Source organism: Sparus aurata, chromosome 11 (assembly GCF_900880675.1).
Source record: "Sparus aurata chromosome 11, fSpaAur1.1, whole genome shotgun sequence".
NCBI lineage: Eukaryota > Metazoa > Chordata > Actinopteri > Spariformes > Sparidae > Sparus > Sparus aurata.
Window position 1 is genome coordinate 28180906 of NC_044197.1, and position 21238 is coordinate 28202143.

Consider the following 21238-nt stretch of genomic DNA (forward strand, 5'->3'; position numbering starts at 1 on the left):
TTTTAGATCTACATGGAAGATCGAGTTTATTTAAGAACTACCTGCATACAAAACATATTGCACATCAACCAACCAGAACGATCCATTAAAAAAAAAAAACATACTGTAGTTGACCCAACAAAAACACTTGGGATGTGACAACTCTCAGTAGTCCAAATTGTCATCTGTTTGAAAAGAAACCCCTAGGTAACGCATGTTTTAGTGTCAAGAAAAAGAAGAGCTTCTCTTGTTTTTTTGTTTTTTTTCTTTTAAATACTGTACATTTCTTAAATAAATAAACCAAATAAATCTCCTTCCTTAGTGGAACAGTCGTGACCAGTTTCCAGCCAGCCAGTCTGTGGAAGAACCATGAAAATGACATCATTGTCACCTGGGCTCGGTTTTCCAGAAACATCTCGTCACCAGGGTAGTCTGGTTCTTACAGCTCAAACAGGATTTTTGCAATTTGAGATTTGAACCTCAGATACAACAAACGTGCTTTGAGTCTCTTGAAGTAACTAGATTTCTCTGGTCATATTTGATATCTTGACCTACCTGATGTTTAGCAACGAGATGTTTCAAGGAAACCCAGCGCTAATGGCTACATCTCTGTCCAGCAATAAACATTAACAGTTTCCAGACTCAACTACAATCAACTTTTTTAACAGAAAACGTTTATGTTTCAGTGCAAAGAAAACAACTCTTCTATTGTTTTTCTTTTCCAGACACGCTGTAATAACATTTCCTCTCTGACTGAAGTGGTTGCATATTGAAAAACAGAAAGCAGCTATTGTCAAACTCTTCAACAGATACATATATAAAGGATAACTGGACTCATTTTCCCCACAAACATTAAGAATAAACACACCTGATTTTAAAAAGATATGTCTCTGAAATCCTTTCAGTGTTTGCCTCCACCTGCCTGTGGTGACATAACGGTACGTGTAGACTGAGGAGACAACTCATCTGGTTCATCTGTGGCAGGCTATGGTCACCACGTAACACAGAAATAAGTGAAAAGATTTCAGATGGTGTGCAGAGCCAGGCAACAACATGTTGAATCTACTCTCAAGGCACAACAGCTGATCACATGTATGTCAAACATACGTGGGTTTCCAACAAACCAATCTGCACTGTGGTACTGCACATGCAGAACATTTAATTTACAAACTACTTCAGATGCACAAAACATCCTGAAAAAGGTTGTGGAAGCATCTTTTTAAGTGCACCAAGTAAAAGGTGGACTTTTTTTTCCTAAAACCCTGCTATGATATTATTTATATCAATAAAAAAAGGAACTGCTGCATTCATACCACAGTATGGGTTTGAGTGGAATCCCTGTCTGCATTTTATAAATACTGCGTTCAGCCCGACCTCTCCCTGAGCTCTCAATGAAGAGTGGACTGAAAAGTACGGTTAAGTAGATGTCTGTGAGTGTGTGTGTGTCTGTGTGTTTTGACTATCTTTGGCAAGCTCATACAGGAAGTACTATTGTACAAAAACGGTAGTAAAATGAATAGTTGGACAGAACACATGTGTAAAGGGGAGGTTAAGGTTCAGACCTCTAAAATAGTGGAACAGGTTTCAAATATTTGTAAAGTAAAAAAAGCAACAGTGCTTGTTGTATTTAAATGTTTTGATTTTAAGGCTGCTCCACAGAGAGGGAGATTCAATCGAGTGCAGCCAGAGAATTTAAAATATTTGAAACCATTTCCTTTGCTCCAGTCTGACTAGGAGAGTCCGTTTACAACGGGCTGCGGGTTAGAGTCTCCTTTGTAGGAGACTTTGGCGGGCCTCTCAGTGGAAGACGTAGGAGCACTGGTGGCACTGCTGCCCTCACTGTCGGCAGCATTGTTGTTGGAGCCATTGGTGGTGGCCGGGGCAGACGGCGGGCTGTTCTCAGCGATAGCATCCACCTGACCCTGAACAGAAACATAGGACACAAAAATAATTAACTACTAATGAAACTAAACAAATTCACCATAGGTAGTCATACAATAAACTAGGATTACCACCTCACAGTTGCATGTCTGCACACCAGTGGCAGTTACAGAGCTATGGCATTGAATAATGGCCAGATATTATCCTCTTTGTCAATTATGTTAATCTTACCATGATTATCACAACATTGTTGAACACTCTTGAGGTATCACATTCACAAGAATGGGACATGATGACGTCACAGTGACCTTTGCCAGCAGAATCAAAATACTGCATCCTTGAGTCTAAGTGGACATTTGTGCCAAATTTGAAGAAATTCCCTCGAGGCATTCTCAAGATATGGCTACATTCAGTGGTAAATAAAATCAAGCTTAAAAACCAAAAGTTTAATAAGTGATCTTCAAGCATCAAGAACTTTAATGGATCTTTTATAAGGTTTATCTGTTGTTTGCTAACAGGACATTTAGGTACTAACCACATCCTTATTTATCTTGGTGTCCTTTGTGGTCTGTCTGCTCTGAGATTCAGCCCTGGATATGTAGTCAGCCACGGTCACTGTACAAACAAGACAACAAAGAAAAAAATTGTCACGACATTGTCTGTTTTCTTTAAATAATTCCAGTCCAACAGTTCATCTGTCTGGAACCTGTCTGGCAATCTGAAAGGAACTTTTCATCACTTTCAGACTCTCTTCTTTTTGTGGTATGCACTCGCCTAACTTGAGTCCTTGTACATGTGACTTCTAACACAATATCACAGAAAAGTAATGTTAAAAGTTAAGGCTTACTATGACACACACCAGAAACAGAACTGCCGTTAGTGTCATGGACAGCCTGATCACATAAAAACAAACCTAGTAGTCTAGATGTTAGTAAATAAAAAAATACAAAAAAAATACAAAGATGCATTCTTTGCTTTGCACAGCAAACCACTACTGAAAGCCAGTCAACCAACCACATCACAGGGCAACACACGCTTACCAAGCAATGAAAGAGATCTAAACAATTTTAACAACTTTTTGGTTTAGTATGTCGTTGGTGGCACACAAACAAACGCCAGGCCTGGTGCATAGTCTTTTAGACAAGCCTTTAGGTGCACAGTTTAAGAGAGGGGATTCTGGCAGTTGCTATGGTTACCTGGCTGCCTCTCCTCAGGCAGACGGATGCGACGACGTCGACTACGGTTACGACGCTGAGGTTTAGCCTCGGGCTCATCTAGGGGTGTGAGGTTGTCACAAAGAGAGGGATTTGGGGCTTAAAATGCTTTTAAACCAGAGACCTGTCTTTGAACTGCACCTGTGCCTTTTACGCCTACTCAAAGAAATGTATGGTGGACTTTCTGATAAAGATATGCTGCGAAAGCTGTTTTGTGACCAATGTGTCCTGACAACAATGTTTTACCTGTATGCCCTCTTTCAGTATTGTGATCGCATGAAGAAGTCCAGTAAATTGACGGATCCAGATAAATGAGACTTCCATACCTGTTCCATTTTCACTCAAAGAGGCGTTGTCTGACTCGCTCATGCCGTCCATCAGAGTGGCGTCCTCGTCTGTTCTGCGTCGCCGAGATCTTCTGCGTCGGTTGGCAGGCAGGTTGGACTCACTGGCGTCTGTATCAGCTGTCTGGTCTGTCTCTGTGTTTGTCTCCACAGCTCCATAAGCATGGTTGTCCTCATGGTCCCGAGGTCCTGCTGCAGTTTCGTACAATTTACAGAAAATAAGTTATAGTTAAGTCGAACTACCATATGGCTTTTATAAGACGAAAATGTTTTTGAGGCCCTCTCTTTATCCCCCTCCCCTCAAGAGTGAATTTTACCAGAGCTGTTGTTGTATCCTCCCCTTCCTCCTCTTCCCCGTCCTCCAGTCCCTCCTCGGCCTCTGCCGGGTCCAATCCTCCTGCGACCATCTCTCTGTGGGCGCTGGCCTCTCTCCCTCTCCCTTCAAGTCAGTCAGTTGATAAATCAGGCGATTGTTAAAAAAAAAAATTCTAAATGTTTATAGGCATGATATGCAGGACTTTCCTAAAAAAATTCAATAAACAATGTCAACACTCCTACAAAACTAATGTTCCAGGTTATGTCGCTGTCTGAGTGCGGCACAAGCTACACACACACACCCTCACAGAGTAGTTGCACTTTGGCCGCATTCATACAAAATCTAGAGTGGAGCAAAAGGTGTGGGTGTGTATTTGTTCTTTAGTCCATAACTGCCATGAAACAAATCAGGATATATTATTTTATTTCTCTGGTTCCTTGATTTGTTTTCACCAATGCCACTCCCATTTTACATTCACTCTCTGAATTGCTCTGCCACCCCTGCTCCTTCTCTCTCTGTGTCTTGAAGATTGAGCCAGGGAGGAAGTCACCGACTTTGAATGCTGTGTTTACTAACAGCAAACGACAAATCCTGCAAGTTATATATTTAAACATAGGCATGCTCAACGCTCTAAAATTTAATGAAAGAGATGCTGTCTTGTGCATTTTATCAACTAAAAACACCAGCTACAGTTTGATAAAAAAAAAAAAAAATTACCTGTCCAGGTCCTCTCCAGCAAGGGACCAGTCACTGAGCTCATCCCTGCGCTCTGAATCTGTCTCAGAGGCATTGGACTGCTCTGAGTTGGTGCCTGGAAACATCAAACAGGAGGACAGAGACGGTCACAAAGAAAGGCCCAGACATATGCAAAAATGTTCCTGTTTTGTTTCTCATTTCTTGTACATTCTCACACAGACAACTTATAATGCCACAATATCTGGCAGCAAACAAGATCTTTAGGTTTTTTTTATTATTTGCTTTTACACAACTGCCTACCATATCCAGTGCTGTAGCTGTGGCCTCTGCGCCCACGCCCCCGACTATTGTAGGAGCGAGTGGTGTGTGAAGAGGATGAGGAAGCATTGGCACTGCCATCTACTCTCTCCCCTCTCTCCCTGTCAGCTGGTCGGTGACCCTGAGTGATCTGACGTAACTGTTCATCAATCTGCATCCTCTCCAGACGAAGCTGTTCAACCTCCTGGAAGGATAAAATGAACCAGGGATAATGGTCAGATTAAAGAGAAACAAAATAAGACAAAAGGAAAGCTAGGAGCTGAAAACATGTGAGATTCTTTTTCAGTTTGTCTGGATGAATATGCATAATCATCATACACACATCTACATCATATCCAGTGTGACTTGTGTTGCTCATTCTGAGTCTTGCTAGGCTTCTTCCCTGTTTAACAGCCACAATCTGCCTTAGCTCTTCCTCTAGCTGCTGGCCCTCCACAAGAAGCTCCTCCATGTCCTACGGACACACACGTGCATGGACACACACACACACACAGTGCAAAACAAACACACACAAAGCACCAACACAACATGCAAACATGCAAACAGCACAGGGTACACATTGATACATGCAAAGTGCAATTTGTATAAGAAGTGAAATACACAACGCAGAACAGCAAAGTGATTATCAATGGAGATTATCATAGGCTTGAGAAAGGTAAAATGTGTCACAAAACCATGTTTTAATGAAATTCTGTAGTTCTGCTGTAGTTTGCAAAGCTTGATCTCCAGATGAAATAAAACATGTTTGTTTGGCAGAGACCAGGAGAAATGCCACATCATTGTGATTTTACTAGTTTTTCAATTACAATGAAAAAAATGTAGTCATCCATAATAATAATGAATTATATGGCAATATCTGTAAAAATAATCGCAATTTCACTTTTTCACCATATCCTGCAGCCCTAATGCCAGCCTATACTTGAAACTACAAGTTAACTAACTGTGACTGATTGAGCTTGCATTCCACTGGATGCATGTGCTTTGCAGAACCGCTCTGGTACGATTTTGCTCCGTGCCCCGTCGTCAGGCAACCCCCACTCTGTTTTGAGTGGGGGTATGTGTTATAACACAATAACAAAAAGTGTTCCCAACCAAAAGATTAGAAGAAGTGCTTGGATTTGTCTCTTTGTTTTAGATTTTTATGCTGGCATCAACAAGGAGTGGTTTATTATGAGAATTAACCGAATGATATGTTGTCGTTTCGGTAGGTGACGTCCTGTCTGTTCTGTGCTAAATTTGGCTGAATTGCAGCGCCGCGCTCCGGCATCCGGCAGAGATAGCAGCCTTGCCTATCTGCTACAGAAGGGTCCGTACTGCCGGAGCTGCAACGGAGTAGATACCTAATGCAGTGGAGCCAGTGGAAGAAACACATAGACTAGAGTGAAACCTATCAGCTCAGTGAAGGAGATGGACTGTAGGGGTTAGCCTCAAAATGCGATAAATTAAAAAAGACGCTTTCTCTGATACGGATTTGATTTATTTAACAAAGAACCTACAATGGTGATCAATTATTCAGTCTCCCCCATAAGTCTGACATTTCCTGAAATTTTCAGCATTTCATCACAAAAGTGGATAAAACTTTTATGATGTTACCTCAAAAATTCCTTGTAGCAACTGCAGCCAACATATTATTAATAGAGATCGACCGTTTTACATTTTATTGAGGGCCAATACTGATATTGATTATGAGTAATTACTGATAACAACATATATTTGCAGTAAAAAAATATGTAGCATAACCAGAATGGGATGTAGTTAAATTACATTTAGTTAAGTACAGTATTTAAATACAATGTTTCTTGTATTCTGTATTTCTATTTGAATTTGGATTGGTGGGATGCAAGAATAGCTTGCCATTAATACTCAAGTATATAAAAGTAAATAGTGCTGCACGATATGCCAGGGGGAAAAAAGAATTAACACTGCGATCATCTGAATAGATAGAGCCATTACAATTAGTCCCAATTTAGTCAGAACATCAAATCAATTTTCATAATGAAATCAAAATAATTCAAATATAAAAATGATGATATGACATCTTCTGGAAAATATAATTTGAAAAACTGTATGATGGCACATTTTACTTTCATCAAAAACCTGCAACTCCTTTGATTTGGATATTGCTCTCGTTTTATTTCGATAATATTTTAATTAATCATTCAGCTGTACAAGGAATACTTTTGCTTTTTTTATGTATGTAGTTTGTAGGTATCCTAAGCTGTTTATCAATTATATTAAACTGTTTATTATTACTGATTGTTTGTTCATACTTTCCTAGCAGGTATTTCTTTATTCCATGCACGGCACAAAATCAAAGTGTTACCATTCAGATTTTAGCAAAGCTTATAAAGTGCTGTAGACATGCTAGGGGCCACATAAACTCAAGTTAGCATGTATGGAAATTATTCCATCATGTGGTCACTGCTTCACTTCATGCTGCCACCTGAATTAAACACTGGTTAGCCTATAGACGCATGAGCAGGCTGCCTGAAATGGTGGTAAACTGAAGCCGTGGCATAGAGTGAAAGCAAGGAATTAGCAAAAACAGGCATCAAACTCAAGAACCCCCCCACCCACGACTCAACAGACACACACGCATATTCATAGGTATCCTTACATTGAGATAGGAGATGTGGTACTCCAGCAAGACCTGGACATTGCCAATACTCTCCTTAGTACCGACAAAGGTGAATGGGACCATTCCCTGTGTCAACAAAACACAAAAACACAACACACATGTTAGTATGGGAGTGATGAGGAAAGTGTCTACAACATTTGTATGGAGCAAAACAATAAAAAAAATTAACTTGTGACACTGGATCAGTACTCTACAGCAGTTTTATCAGAAAGAGTTAAGACATGGCAGTAGCAGGCTTACTTCTTGTCGGGGCTGCTTGTTGTCATTGTCTCCTTCTATCCTGACTCTCACCACGCCAGACTTGTCCACAATCTCCTGGATCACCTTACCGTTCTTACCAATCACTTTGCCTGGAGACAGAGAGCAGGTAAAAGTTGAGAAGGTAACTTTTAACAATGAAACTGAGTTGCAAGTCAAAAAGACTTTCATGGATTAAACATGCTGTATTTGTCTGTCATGTGGTACCCTTGTCAACATTAATCATAAAAGTTGTGAGAATTTCCCTGCTCAGATTGTAAATGTTTGAGTCTACATACCAACAAGGTTTCTGGGCACCTGAACAGAGTCTTCCAGAAATTCCAGGAAGCCCCTGGCCTTCTTCACGGCCTCTGCTGACTGAAAGACAAAACAGGATTGAAGAAAAGATGACTTGTTGCTTTACTTAACACAATGTAGGCAAAAATGGTGTATGGTACTCTTTAGAAGAGAGAAAAGAGTGATTAGAAAACATTCCAGGCACTCCAAAAAAGAAAATATCAAAAAACAAGAAAGGAAATATTTAAAAAGCATACACTGTAACGGTTAAATTACTCAAAAAAGGCAACCTATTGGACCCCTGGTGAGGGCAGTCAAACCTTATGGTCTTTTGCTTTTGTAACAACACAGGATTACTTTAGTTGTTATATGTTAATGCCAATAATGCAAATATTCACTCCTCCAGACAAATCCGTACCTCTCCATAAATCCGGAAAGTGCCTGTTTCCTCATCAAGCTCGATGGCAGTGACTCCCGCCACTTTTCGTGCTTGCTGGATGTTGTTGCCATGGCTGCCAATGGCCAGGCCCATCAGATCCAGTCTCACTATAAACTCCTCCTGGAAGGATGACACCAGCTGCCTGGAGCTCTACACAAACCCAAGAGCCAAGTTTGATTTATTAGTTAACATTTTCAAGAAGTTAATCTTTTAAACCATTTTAAGGCCAAAACTGAAATGCATTTAAGTCATAAGTTAGTTGAAAGTGTCAAATATGTTATTGCTCTCAAAAGAAAAGTCAAGGACCAATCTAACATATTGTTTTCTTTCTATCTAACTCCCATTATAAATGGGAGTATTTGTGGTATTCATGTAAAAATCCTAAAAAGCCAATGTAGCCTATGCAAATATTCTTTTCGACCAACTCCTTCACCTTTACCTTTTCTTCATTCACCTGACATCTAAAAATTACACTCTGCTTTTTGCAGATTTATGATCAGTGTGAAAAATCATTTTTATTATATAAATATTAAAGGCTAAAAGAGTTCCTCCCCATCACCACCGTAACTAAACCATGCCGTTCTTGTTACCAACTGACCTCCAGGTGCTTTGTGGCCTCATGGTTGCGTGACATCAGCAACAGCTTGGTCCTGATGCTGCGCAGGTGCATGTCACTCAGCAACGACACACGCTTCACTGTCGCCTCATTGGTGGACTACAAACACAAACGCACATAGGGGTTATAAATGAAAGAGTTAACATATGTTCAATTGTGTTATCCACTGCACAAACATAGTGGGCAGGACAAAGTTGAGACATATCATGTAGTAGTCCGAATGTTATCATAAGTATTTAAATGCCACCACAGGCCAGTTACCACAATCACTAGTTGGCTGGTCTCAGGGCAGTATGAGATGCGACAGGCTCCGACTGCTTTCTTGAAGTCCTTATGGGCATTTTCATTCTGGCACCTGTTTTATGAGAAAAATTCTGTTAAACTTCACTAATTATATATAATATATATATAATATATATATAATATATATATAATATATAAATATATATTATATATATATATATATATATATAATATAAATATATATTATATATAAATATATATTATATATATATATATATATATATATATATATATATATATATATATATATATATATATATATATATATGAGAACAAGCATGTGAAGTGTAGTGGTACTGGTAGTGTAACACTGCTGTACATACGCTTCTTGTAGATCCTGAGGAACGGGGACAGTGCACTTGTGAAAGGAGTTCTTGGTGATGGCCTTGTTAGGGTTGACTGGACGCAGACGGTCAAAGGTCACAATCTCATTGTAAGTGGCGTCGCAGGCAGCATATTCTATCACATAGAACTGAAAGAATCGACAGGCACTATGTGTAAAATAAAACCTACATACATCAACATAAAAAAAATAGGCATGTTGATCTAAATCATTTTCCAAATAGCAGGTTTTAACTGGCACTTTAACAATGTAACAGCACATTTGTTATTGTATTAATTTTCATGTAAATATAGAGAGTATAACATCTTCCTGATGACCTGTACTCACATCTCCCTTCATCATGCGGACTTTAGCCAGCCACCAACCACCAGGCTCCTGATCATTGGCTCTGGAGAATATCTGAGGAAGATTAAGACCAAGATTGAGACATTCCGAAACGGAAATAAGAGGAAACCAGCAAAGAAAAAAGTAAAAGTCTTTATGACTGTTTCCTCCTTACCTCGACCTCCTCGTCCTCTCCGATGTCCTTCTTCCCTTCAGAGGGCGGTGGCAGCCTGACATCACTGAAGGGCACCTGGCGCTCTGGCTGCCAACTAAAAACAAGATGGTCATTTATCTTCTAAATTTTGAATTTGGCATGTTTTATAAAATCAACTAGAATTCAGGGGAAAGACACACTCACTTGTTCTCAAAGGCAATGGTGAGAGAGTCATCGTGGATATCTTTGACCAAGCCCTGCGGGACAGACAGACATAAGTAAACATGTGATTCTTCAAGGAAGCTCTCTCCTTTCAGTTCTGCTGGTTATCTAGAGTAACAAAGACTTTTGCTAAAGAGTTTTCACATTACTTTTTAATGGTTTTGGGAATCAAACATAAAACTCCTTTCAACCATATTGTTCTTGGTTTAATAGCAAGACTGTCAGTGGCAGACATCTTAAATGTTACGCAAAAAAACCTTTAAGAAAGTGTTTAACCGCAGGAAAAATGGCCCTTGAGCAAAACTGAGCAAATATTTTGTGGTCCTACTTCACCGGACAAACTACAGAAAAGGGGCTTTGATATTCCCATTTGGTCAAAAGGTAAAAAACCTACGATAGCTAGAATGCACTACACCACACAGGACCAACTACCAATGCTGCTGATGGGCGACATATTGCATGTTAGGCGGTGGTTTTGACTTGGGAGTCCAGTTGTTTAAGCCTCTCTTTTCAAGACACAAGAACAATAAAGCAGCCATTTCAGGTTTACAAACTTTCTCTATTGCATGCTAAAATATATTTCTGAAAATATTCTAGGAAAGAAATAGGCAGTGTAGTAAAAAACTATTGGTTTAAAGTTTATCAAAACTGTCTAGTTTGGTGCAGATTTTTCTGAGATGCACCTGACTTGATCCGAGAGGGAAAGAGAGAGAGGCAGCTTTCTCTCAGTCTCTCTCTGTCTCTCTCTAGTGATCCGACTATACTCTTTGTGACCGTGGATGCAGGCATTAACAAAAAAAAAAAAGAGGACGTACAATCTGTTGTTGATACAACAGCCCTAAAATCTGCCAGATGACGCCTTTTGCATCCTTTGGTGGATTCTTGCCAGCGGAAGAGTGAGAGGCTCTGGGCGTAGGCAAAATCGAGAGAAGTTTACCATCATTCAGTTGCATAAACTACCAATATTGAAGTATCACAACACTGGTTGAAAACCAACAAAATTTCCGTTTAAGTATCTGCATAACTGTAGTAGAGAAATACATAAAAGCCACGATGTCAGTTTGTCACAAAGTGACATGAACAATGCTTCCAATGCAGTGTGTGTGAGGAGCTAACGTGGTTAGATGCTCTTTAACCTATCAATTATTTATATCATGTTTCAAACATTATCTGGTTACAGCTTCTAAAATGTGAGGATTTCTCACTATACTACATTTTAAATAATACTAAAATTAATATCTTTGGGTTACGGACTAACTTGGTCAGACAAAACATATGATCATATCTAAGAAATTAAAATGGGCATGGCATACTATTTAATACAAAAGACTAAAAAAAAAGTTAAACAAATGGCAAATTAATCAACATTAAAATAACAACTTTAGATGCAGCCATAGTTGACTTCTTTTCCACATAATAAATTCCAAGATTAGCTGTAAATAACCGTATGATTGGCCATAAAGAAACACCTGAACTGAACATTTCCTTGATGTTCAGGAATGACAAAATATGTAATCAAAGCCATATTGTGTTAAAGTGAGAGTCAGTAAAATAACATGTTAACAGAATAAAACAAAACAAATTAAACAATTTCCCCCCGGGGATCAATATAGTATTCTGATTCTGATTCTGATCTCAATCACAAAGCCATTTAACGTAAGACTTCAAGATCCACCCTGGGCATTGAACACTGTGACTCATGAAACCAGTGCTGGGTAGACAGAGAGAGCAGTGAGTACAGTATCATATAGTTGTAAAGGAGTCATCTGAGGAATGAGGCCTTGGGGGTGGGGGAAGAAGAAGCAGAAGAAGAAGAAGAAGAAGAAGGGGCGCCTGTGGCAGAGGAGACGAGATAAGGAAAGAGGAAACACACCGACGAGGTTGAAGGAAAGGAGACGGGACTGTTGCAGGCAGCCAGTCTAGAAATAGCTTTTAAGTCTACGGTATCAGTGACCCACTGCTGACAGGCCAGCTGGTCCAGATTGACAAGGAACAGCTGGCTCACACATACACATAGAAAAATAGCTTCGGCGTGATGAAGTATCAAATAATAGACATCCGTTGGGTTGATACAGAGAGCTGAAAATCACTGTCAGAACTAGCCGTGTTGTCCACAAAATATCACATACTGTAATAAGACACAGGGTCACACGATAAGGGATTTTAAAAGCTCTGATTACAGATACACAACTCCATCAACCCAATAAATCATACAGAGTTAGAATGAGCTCCGTCCACATTTCACTCGATCCACATCTTTTGACGTCAACAGTTAGACCACTAGCAAGTTAGCTAACTTTTAGCTTGAGGAAGCTTCAACCGAACCTCAAGTATAACGTATAAAAGCCTTTATCGGTGATATAGTCGCACTACCGCGGTCATAATCATGTTATTTTCACTCTGAGAATAAAGAAAGGTTGCTAAAAAGTGATAGTTGGCGACGACTCGCGAGCGATGCTAGCTCAGCATGCTAATATTGGCTAGCATTGCTAGTACTAGCTAATAGCGACCAGTTGGTGGGTTCGGAGCGAGTCGGAAACTGTTGTTGTGGACCATGACAGTTCGGCCAAAATACTGTGTCGTGTAGCGTGATTTCGTGTCTGTTGCTGGATTGATAAGTCGGTATTTACCTTGTAATAAGCCCCGTTGGAGCCACGGACCTCCACCGCCAGTTCTTCCATATTGGACACGCAAAGGATGTTGGGACGACAGGTGCTCCTGAAAGCATCAGCGGTGAAGTTTGAGGAGTGGAGAGGTGACTGCTGCACGGCGGCGGTGTGGCTGCTGCTCACAGACTGTTGTACCGCGATGGGTATAAATGTAAGTTGCTTCAGCGTTTAATTATGTTTAGTGAAGCTTCATCTGACATCATATTGTTGTATTTTAGTTGTCTTAGAGAGCGTAATAAAGTTTAACTCCAACAAACAATCGTATGCATCAGTCCACAACCTGTTAACTGTGATGGAATGTAGATTCACTCTAGTACTGTACGTAAGTACAATTTTGAGGCACTTGTAATTTACTTGAGTATTTCCATTTTGTGTTACTGTATAGCCTACTTCCACCTCACTACATAGAGGCACATATTAAACTTTACTCCACTAGATTTATCTGATAACTTTACTAGTTACTAGTTACTTTTTAGACTGAAAATTGACTTCAATTACCACAAAAATGCTGTAATAATAGACCAAGTAGAAAATCAGTCAACACCCAACATACATGTTAATATATGTATGAGTGACTTCTACTTGTACTATTGATACTTAATAAAGTTTGTTATTATCAGATATTTGAAGACGTTTACTCAAGTACTATTCTGAAAAGGTGACCTGTACTTTTCCCACAGTAATATTTTAACACAGTAGTTTTAACACGACACTGCCAGCTAGTTCCAAATCTGTAACTTACGGTGGTGGACAGTAACTAAGTACAATTACTTAAGTGCAATTTTGTCGTACTTAATTGAGTATTTCTATTAACTGCTACTCTATACTTCCACTTCACTACATTTTAAAGGCCAAAGTTGACTTTTACTCTTCTACTTTATCTAATAACATTAGTTACTAGTTACTTTTCACATTACATGTGGCAGCAATCTGATAAAAAAAAAAAACAACAGTACAATAATCACAGAAATGCTGTCGATAATCAGTCAACATCTAGTGTTGGAGCTATTTGTTTGTTGTTAGTTTTACCAAGTAAAACACACGATATCTTTACTTCTACTACAGCATGACTTTTGGTTTCCTTTTGCAACACTGCCTGCCAGACTAGTATCACACAGTATCTGTAACTGACAGTCGTGGAAAGTAACATTTACTTTTGTTGTACCTTTTTCCATTTTCCATCTCATCTTTCTGATAAACTCAAATCCAGAGGCAAGTACACATTGACTCTTACTCTGCAGATTCAGATTAATAAATGAAACTGAAACAAACAAATAAATGATGATGTATTATTATAGACTAAAGAATAAGTTCACCCAAAAATAAAAATTCAGTCATTGTCTGAAAAGTCGGGTGAAATTTTGTAGTCCACAAAACAGTTTTTGAAGCGTAACAGCAAAACAGCCTCGCAGCATTCTCCGAAACAATTTAAGTAAATGGGGACATGTTCTAAAACTCTACTTTTATCAGTGTCTTTTATCACACAAGTATCTGTATTTGTGTAATAACTTGAGTGAAGAATGTGTGGACTTTTGCCACCTCTTATTGTAGCATCTTAACTTGGACTTGATATGCTGTTGCACCATGTGGACAAACGTTTTTTTTTTCTCATATTGACACTTTTTTGATGTTCCTGTTGTTATGTGACTGACATTTGGATGCACTAATGCAGTATAAGACATAGAATCACGGCACTCACCGTTGCTTATTCGATGCTTTAAAACCAGTAAAATCTACTGTGGCAACTGATTATTAAACTGTATCGCACTCATGTTTACTTTCTATTTCCCTTGAGTAAAATGATGACCAATTGAACTAATGGGTAAAATGATCATCCGTCAAGTTTTGTCACATTCGGCTCATTTCACATCAGATCTTCACTTGTTCTCCACAGATGAATAATCCGGTGTGAAAGCTGTGAAATACAAAGCAACCACCTTTGAGGCTCAAACATGCCAAAACAACACATTTTTAGACCAAAAGCACTTCACTGAAAATACCTCCAGCGGATGTCTCGTGATTCCAGCATCACTCAGTCCCTAATTCATTCATCTATGCAGCTCATGAATAGCTAGGTAGAGGTAGGTGTTTCTTTAGATTTAGACTTTTGAGTGTTTTGTTCATTCACATTGACAAATTATTGGGGGGCTACTCTAGAATAAAGGCACATTGAGAGAAGGAGTAAGTCGAACAGAGAGCAGAGGCTGGCTCATCTTTCAGAAACAACCACTGTGACACCTAGTGGCCAACAGTTATCCTCCTGGGGACTGATACTCTTCTGCATCAGGTATTTATTCTGATTTGGTACCAACATGAGATACAAGCTCAATGGTAAAACGATTTCCAATGGGTCATATCCGTGTCAAATCAAGCTAAAATGTAGACATTTATCACAGGAAACAATTTGAGCAATTTTGGATTCTCAGTGTGACGTGACAAGTTGCTTTAGGTCAGGTTGAGACACAAAAGCTCATCATTTTTAAGATGTCGCTAAAGTCGCCTCTGCCTGGTCATAAAATCCAAATCATCACTCGCAACAAAATGTTGGGTATGACTTAACATTACTGAACTGGAGAGAGGTTTTCAAATTCGAACAAAAAGGAGCAAAGACCAAAATTCCAAAAAAGTGACTGGAGGCAGCCGTCACTCCGTCTAGTTTTGAGGAAGAAATTCAAACTCAGAATTGTAATGTTTCCAGTATTAATGAGGTAATAATACACATAGAAACAAAGTAAGGCCCTAAGTCACAAACACACACAGTTACTTGCATATTGTTTGTTTGTCCTTACATGTACTTTTTATTTATTTCTCTATGTATTTTTCCTCTGTTTTTGGTTTTATGTAAAGCGTCTTTGAGAGCTGTAAAAGCGCTGTACAAATAAAATGTATTATTATTATTATTATTATTAAGTAACAGCATTAAATTGTGTTGTTTGATGTGTAGTTTTTAATAGTTCAATGAGACACAGAGAACATAAAATAAAAATAAAACATCAATTAAATTAACTAAATAAACAAAATAGTGCCATCCATCCATTCTCAACAGAAATACCTCCCAACTGACCGCCCCCCTCTCTCGCCATGACATTACACACAGAAGCTTTTCACCATATTGTCCTGTGTACAGACACAGTATTGATTAGTGTAGCCGTGTATAACAGTAACATCAACTTTAACCGTTCACGATAGTACACAATGATTCATGCAGTAAAATAAGTTGAGTTAAAACACTAACTCATAGCAGTATTGAAGCAATGAGTTACAAGAGAAAGACACCCTATGAGTTTATTCTGGCTGGGTGAGGCCATTGCAGGGAGTACTGGCCTCTCAGCACTAACCTAGTCAGTTCCCCAGGTAAGTAGTCAAGCAGAGGACACCGCATTTCAGTAAAGGACCTCTCATTACCCTTCAAAACTGCACTGATTCTTTCATGAGTGTGGACCCTGATTATCTCCCTGTACCACAATGTGGAAGTAGGTGGCTTATCCTTGATCCAGTTAATCAAAATACATTTTCTGGCCAATAATAGTAATTTGTCACATAGTTTGAACTGTAAATGGGTTAGAGTCACCAACTTTGAAGGAAGGTCAAGAAGGAAAAGGCCTGAGTCTTTCTTAACCCTTACCCGAAAGATGCCACTCAGTTCCTGAGAAATTGTACCCCAAAATCTTTTAATCAGTTTACATTGCCCAAAGTAATGACAGTAGGCTTCAATCTCTCTTTGACACTCATTACACAGAGGGGACGCCTTCCAGTCCATCTTATGAAAACGAAGACAGTTCGTTTATTTAGTATGTTTATGTGTGGAAATTTAACCAATGCAGATCCGTCTCCTCCTGATTAAAGAGTCTTCCCCAAAACTACATATTACACCTTTTAAATAATCTTTAAAATTATCTTAATTATCATTTAGGACTATCTTTCTTTGTTCTGTTTATTTGTTTTACATACGTAAATAGAAAACCAAGAGGGAATATGGAAATAAAAAAGTACATGTGAGGGGGTGGTAGAAACGTATACTGGCTCATATGGAAACCACACCCAGATGTAATGAAAATGTCACACTATAAGTATAGAGTGAGAATTTAAATGCAGAATAAACTGACATTTTAACAGTTTGAACATCAGCTCTTCAGAGTGAGCATTATTGCTCCAGATCAAATGATTTTGACAGCTGAACATCTCTAAGTCTCTTTTGTGTAAAGACAAAAACACAGAATAATCCATTCAGTTAACATTTAATTCCACAGTATTTCATGGAAAACCGACCACAGGGTATTCTATAGAGAGGAAGAGGAAGATTCTGATCCTGTCTAGTTGTGTAATTATGGAGTTATTAATACAAATAAATCTAAAAACTTTAAGTTAAATCCCTATGTCTCACTTTAAAGACAAATGTATATATTTGAAGAATACTGATGTCAAAATTAGTCAACAACTGCAGTATATAAAAGAGAGGAGTACTTGGTGCAACAATGTTGGCAAAGGTCACTATAATCGAACAGATTGCACAGATAAGTTGAAAAAGTACTCACCCACACGATATCTCAGTGTATTCAAAATGCATAACTGACACAATAATATAGGAACGTTTTTAAGCATTTATTGTGTTCAAAACTTCAAATTTTCCCAAGAATCCCATAAGTGAACTTACTGCAACCATAATATCGAATAGACTTTTTCATATTAAACAACACATTTTCAGTCTGATCAAATGAAAAATGTGCTTATTTAATATAACACAAACTCCATCTCAGTCATTTATACAGGCAAAAATGACCACTCAGCCTTATAGTATAACTAATTCCCTGGAGGTTTCACATTCAACAGGTACATGTTTTGTCCTTTCTGTTAATACAAGGACAGAAATAAATGGCAGCAAACGAGGCACATAACGTCCCCAAAACATTTTCATCATTGTCATGTTAAAACATAACAGCCAATCCTTTCCAAAAAAAGGATCTATTATAATATTTTTGTTTTTTTCTACTACAAACTCTGGAGGAGCTGTATGAACAGTAGTTACATGTGTACGAAAACAAAACAAACTGAAATAAAGTCAGTGAATATTACTGCCCAGAAACTGAAATCTGGGTTGATACAATTTAATTGATTATATATTCAAAGTCCTTTTATCATGTGGATTTAGACATCTGAAAGAAAATTGTTAATATATGCTGACATTTAAAACATTTTCAGGTTTTGCTGTTTTTGGCTCCCTGTTTTTAATATTCACTGGTGAAGACAGGACATAGTGATTTCACTATAGAAGTAAATACTTGAAAAATGTAACAAGTAAACACTTCAGTATTATGTTGGTGTTTGTAAAAAGCTTTAACAGGCAGAGTAATTATTGCACAGCGGAATTAAGACAAATTATTTCACAACAAATAACAAGAAATAAAACACCTTCGGGGATATTTTAAGGTATGTTTCGATGCATTCTGACTGTGTGATGAGGCAGAGATGAACACGGCGTGTCCCTGTAGTGTTTGCACTGTGTGTGATTCAGCGTGTGTGTGTGTGTGTGTGTGTGCGTGTGTGTGTGTGTGTATGTGTGTGCGCATGTGTGTGTGTGTGTGTGTGTGCGCGCAGCTCTGTGGTGAAAATATTCTGCTTGGTCTGAAGACATTACCACAGACCCTCACAGTCTGCCTGATAGTCTGTTCTCACGTTCTGATTTAAACCAGTTTACCAATTCCATTATGCTAAGCCCGAACACTGGTTGGGAAATGATGAACGATTATGTGAAACACATAATCTCCCTGCTGCACCATCACTGCAATATGACAGCCAAATTTCATTCATCCTATCCAATTTCTTCCTTATTTAAGGAAAGAAAATTACTGGTCCCAGTAATCAGATATGTAGCGAGGCTGTGTGCAAGAGTTAAGCCCACTCCCATTAGGCTTTCTGCCTTGCTCCTGCTGTAGTCAAATACATGCACATACACACACAAACACACACACACACACAGGAAGACAGTTACACATGTTCCACATGTCTGACCCTCCTCAGTTCTCACATCCCCTTTCACCCGTTTCAAGGACTATTATTTGGCCTTGATATATTCTCTACAACATCATCCGTTAGTGATGCCAGTTTGAAACACAGTGTCGTTTAAGTGGTTTAGAGAGCTGCAGACAGGCAGCTCTCCCCCCCCCCCCCCCCCCACACACACACACACACACACACACACACTTCAAAACTCTCCCCTCCTCTTCTCTCCCTTCTTCTTCAAAAGGCCTGCACAAATGTTCTTTTTCCAAACAACAACATCATTTTTGAAATGGGGCTAAATTACATAAGAATGCAATTTTGTCTTTTCTGGCTGTGATTATCCTCTGACAAAAATCAAATGTAATGAGGAGACATTATTTTTGCGCCGATATTCACTCCCCTTCTCTCTCTTTTTCTATCACCAGCGAGCTGCTACATTAAACAGCATGTCATTTATTGCTAATACACTCTGGATATCACACGCTCTTAGTCTCACAAACACAGGCAGGTGTATTGAGCCTATGACTGTTTGTTCCCCTCCACACATGTCCAATTTCTCCCTCCAATCGGGAATGCATTATAGGTGTAATTGAAAATTAGAAGTACATCTTTTCTTTTTTTCCGGCGAGTAATTTATCAGGCTTCATTGTTCCTGAGTGACACCTCCAGGGCCTGTTTCTAACAAGGAGCCTGGAGCACCGAGAGGCTTTCTGCTTGCCCGGGCCCCGCAGCGCTCTCTCTGCTTTGTCACTAATTGTGGCCTCCTCTCCACTGAATTGTTATTCGGGTAAAAGAGCTTGTTGGCTTGATGCAATGAAGCTGGCGGTGACGCTCTCACCATTATCAAAGATACTCTTGATCTTTTCAAAAGCAGGAAATAGATTTTTTTTTTTTTTTCCCAAGCCCCTGTTCAATCACACGGGGGGTTGGCGGGGGAAAAAAGTAATTTGCAATGCGTCCATTAGTTCTTCATTAAAGCAAGATTAAATTGCACCTCAAATCACATCTGCCTTTTCTAGAGTAAAGGGTGACAGTTTTAGGGCCAAAACTAATTACTAGTGCCAATGAATGAGAGAGGAAAACAGGGCTGTTTTTACATGAGATAGTGTGGCCTGTCATTATATTCAGACTAATTCCACTCTGCCTGCTCTCTTAATGAGACCAGAACGTCCTCACATCTCTCTCTCTCTCTGTATCTGTATCTGCCCGCGCTCCAAATGTATAATTTTGATAGCACTTGGAGTTTGCATTAATTAATTTTTCTGCGAGACCTGCTACAAGTGCCAAATCTGTGATGTTCTGAATTATCATTTAGAGAGAAAGAAGAGACAGACAGAGAGACAGACAGAGAGGCAGGCAGACAGAGAGGCAGACAGAGAGGCACAGAGAAAGACAGACAGCTGAAGGAAAATAAAGCTGAGACAAACTAACTTTCACTCTGCTCCGCTTAATTTCAGTTTTCCTTCTTTGTCTTCTAGTTATTATAAGTTTTAGTCCTGCTACAAGCGAGTTAAATATTTGTTGTTGTCTTGAATAAAAACACACATTGTGAAAATAATATAAAAAGTAAACAGAAGCAGTAGCTGCATACAATCATCATTTTACCTAGTGTGGGCATCAGATTTACTGTAGTTAAAAAACCGAAACAAAACTTTGAAGACGTCAACTTGGGCTTTTTTTAGGCATTTTTATTCCATCCTTAACTCAAGTTTTTGATCGTTTCAGTCTTGAAAAGGTGACATGAAGCTCTAAATGATGCTTCAAAAAGTCCTTTCCGATCCTCTAAAAACATCAAAAAGCAGACATTTATGTCAGTTCTCTTTGGTGTTAATAACATTAAGAGAGTCATTGAAAAGGATTTTCAGGAGCAGATTCTGATGCTTGCAATTAGCACAGAAGCCAACACTAATGATTTGTAAGGCCACACTATCAGCCTCATGGTCACTTGATGTATAGTAACAACCCAAGTTAAAAGCATGTTTTCTTTTGAATCAATATTCAGTTTTTCTCACCACAGCTCTGCACTTCTGCTCTGGTAAGGTTTAGGCACATAAACCAAGTGGTTAAGGTTCAGAAAACATCATGTTTTGGCTTAAAATGCCTTTTTGGTCGCCACAAATACAGCTGGAGATGTCCAGAGGTGTCGTTGAAAACATCGGTTTTGTTGCTTTCACACTTACAAACGTTAAAGCGCAGACTCGAACTGTAGTCACTGGCGTGGCAGCCTTGTTGCCTGCAAGCCAGGTTG

General features: G+C 39.0%; 1 protein-coding gene and 1 long non-coding RNA gene across 9 annotated transcripts in view; one reads left to right on the forward strand and one right to left on the reverse strand.

Moving 5' to 3' along the window:
• fxr1 (FMR1 autosomal homolog 1) lies at window positions 1–13081 on the reverse strand. Of its 8 annotated transcripts, none has more exons than XM_030433265.1 (19): window positions 12952–13081; window positions 10304–10356; window positions 10121–10214; window positions 9949–10020; window positions 9602–9750; window positions 9237–9330; window positions 8958–9074; window positions 8339–8509; window positions 7923–8001; window positions 7627–7736; window positions 7366–7452; window positions 5071–5202; window positions 4731–4932; window positions 4452–4545; window positions 3736–3857; window positions 3401–3610; window positions 3057–3134; window positions 2396–2475; window positions 1–1901 (listed from the first exon to the last, which is right to left on the reverse strand). In XM_030433265.1, exons 1-19 carry the CDS (start codon window positions 13000–13002, stop codon window positions 1710–1712), a joined length of 2187 nt encoding a protein of 728 aa, XP_030289125.1. In that variant the 5' UTR covers window positions 13003–13081; the 3' UTR covers window positions 1–1709. The 8 variants fall into 8 exon arrangements, with proteins under 8 accessions (XP_030289125.1, XP_030289122.1, XP_030289126.1 ...); XM_030433262.1 differs by having other exon boundaries at window positions 7366–7458; XM_030433266.1 differs by having other exon boundaries at window positions 5131–5202; window positions 7366–7461.
• Window positions 11997–21238, forward strand: part of LOC115591337 (uncharacterized) — a 22642-nt gene continuing 13400 nt past the window's right edge. Inside the window, exon 1 of the long non-coding RNA XR_003985940.1 lies at window positions 11997–13141. This is a non-coding gene — a long non-coding RNA (uncharacterized LOC115591337). The remainder of the gene's footprint in view (window positions 13142–21238) is intronic.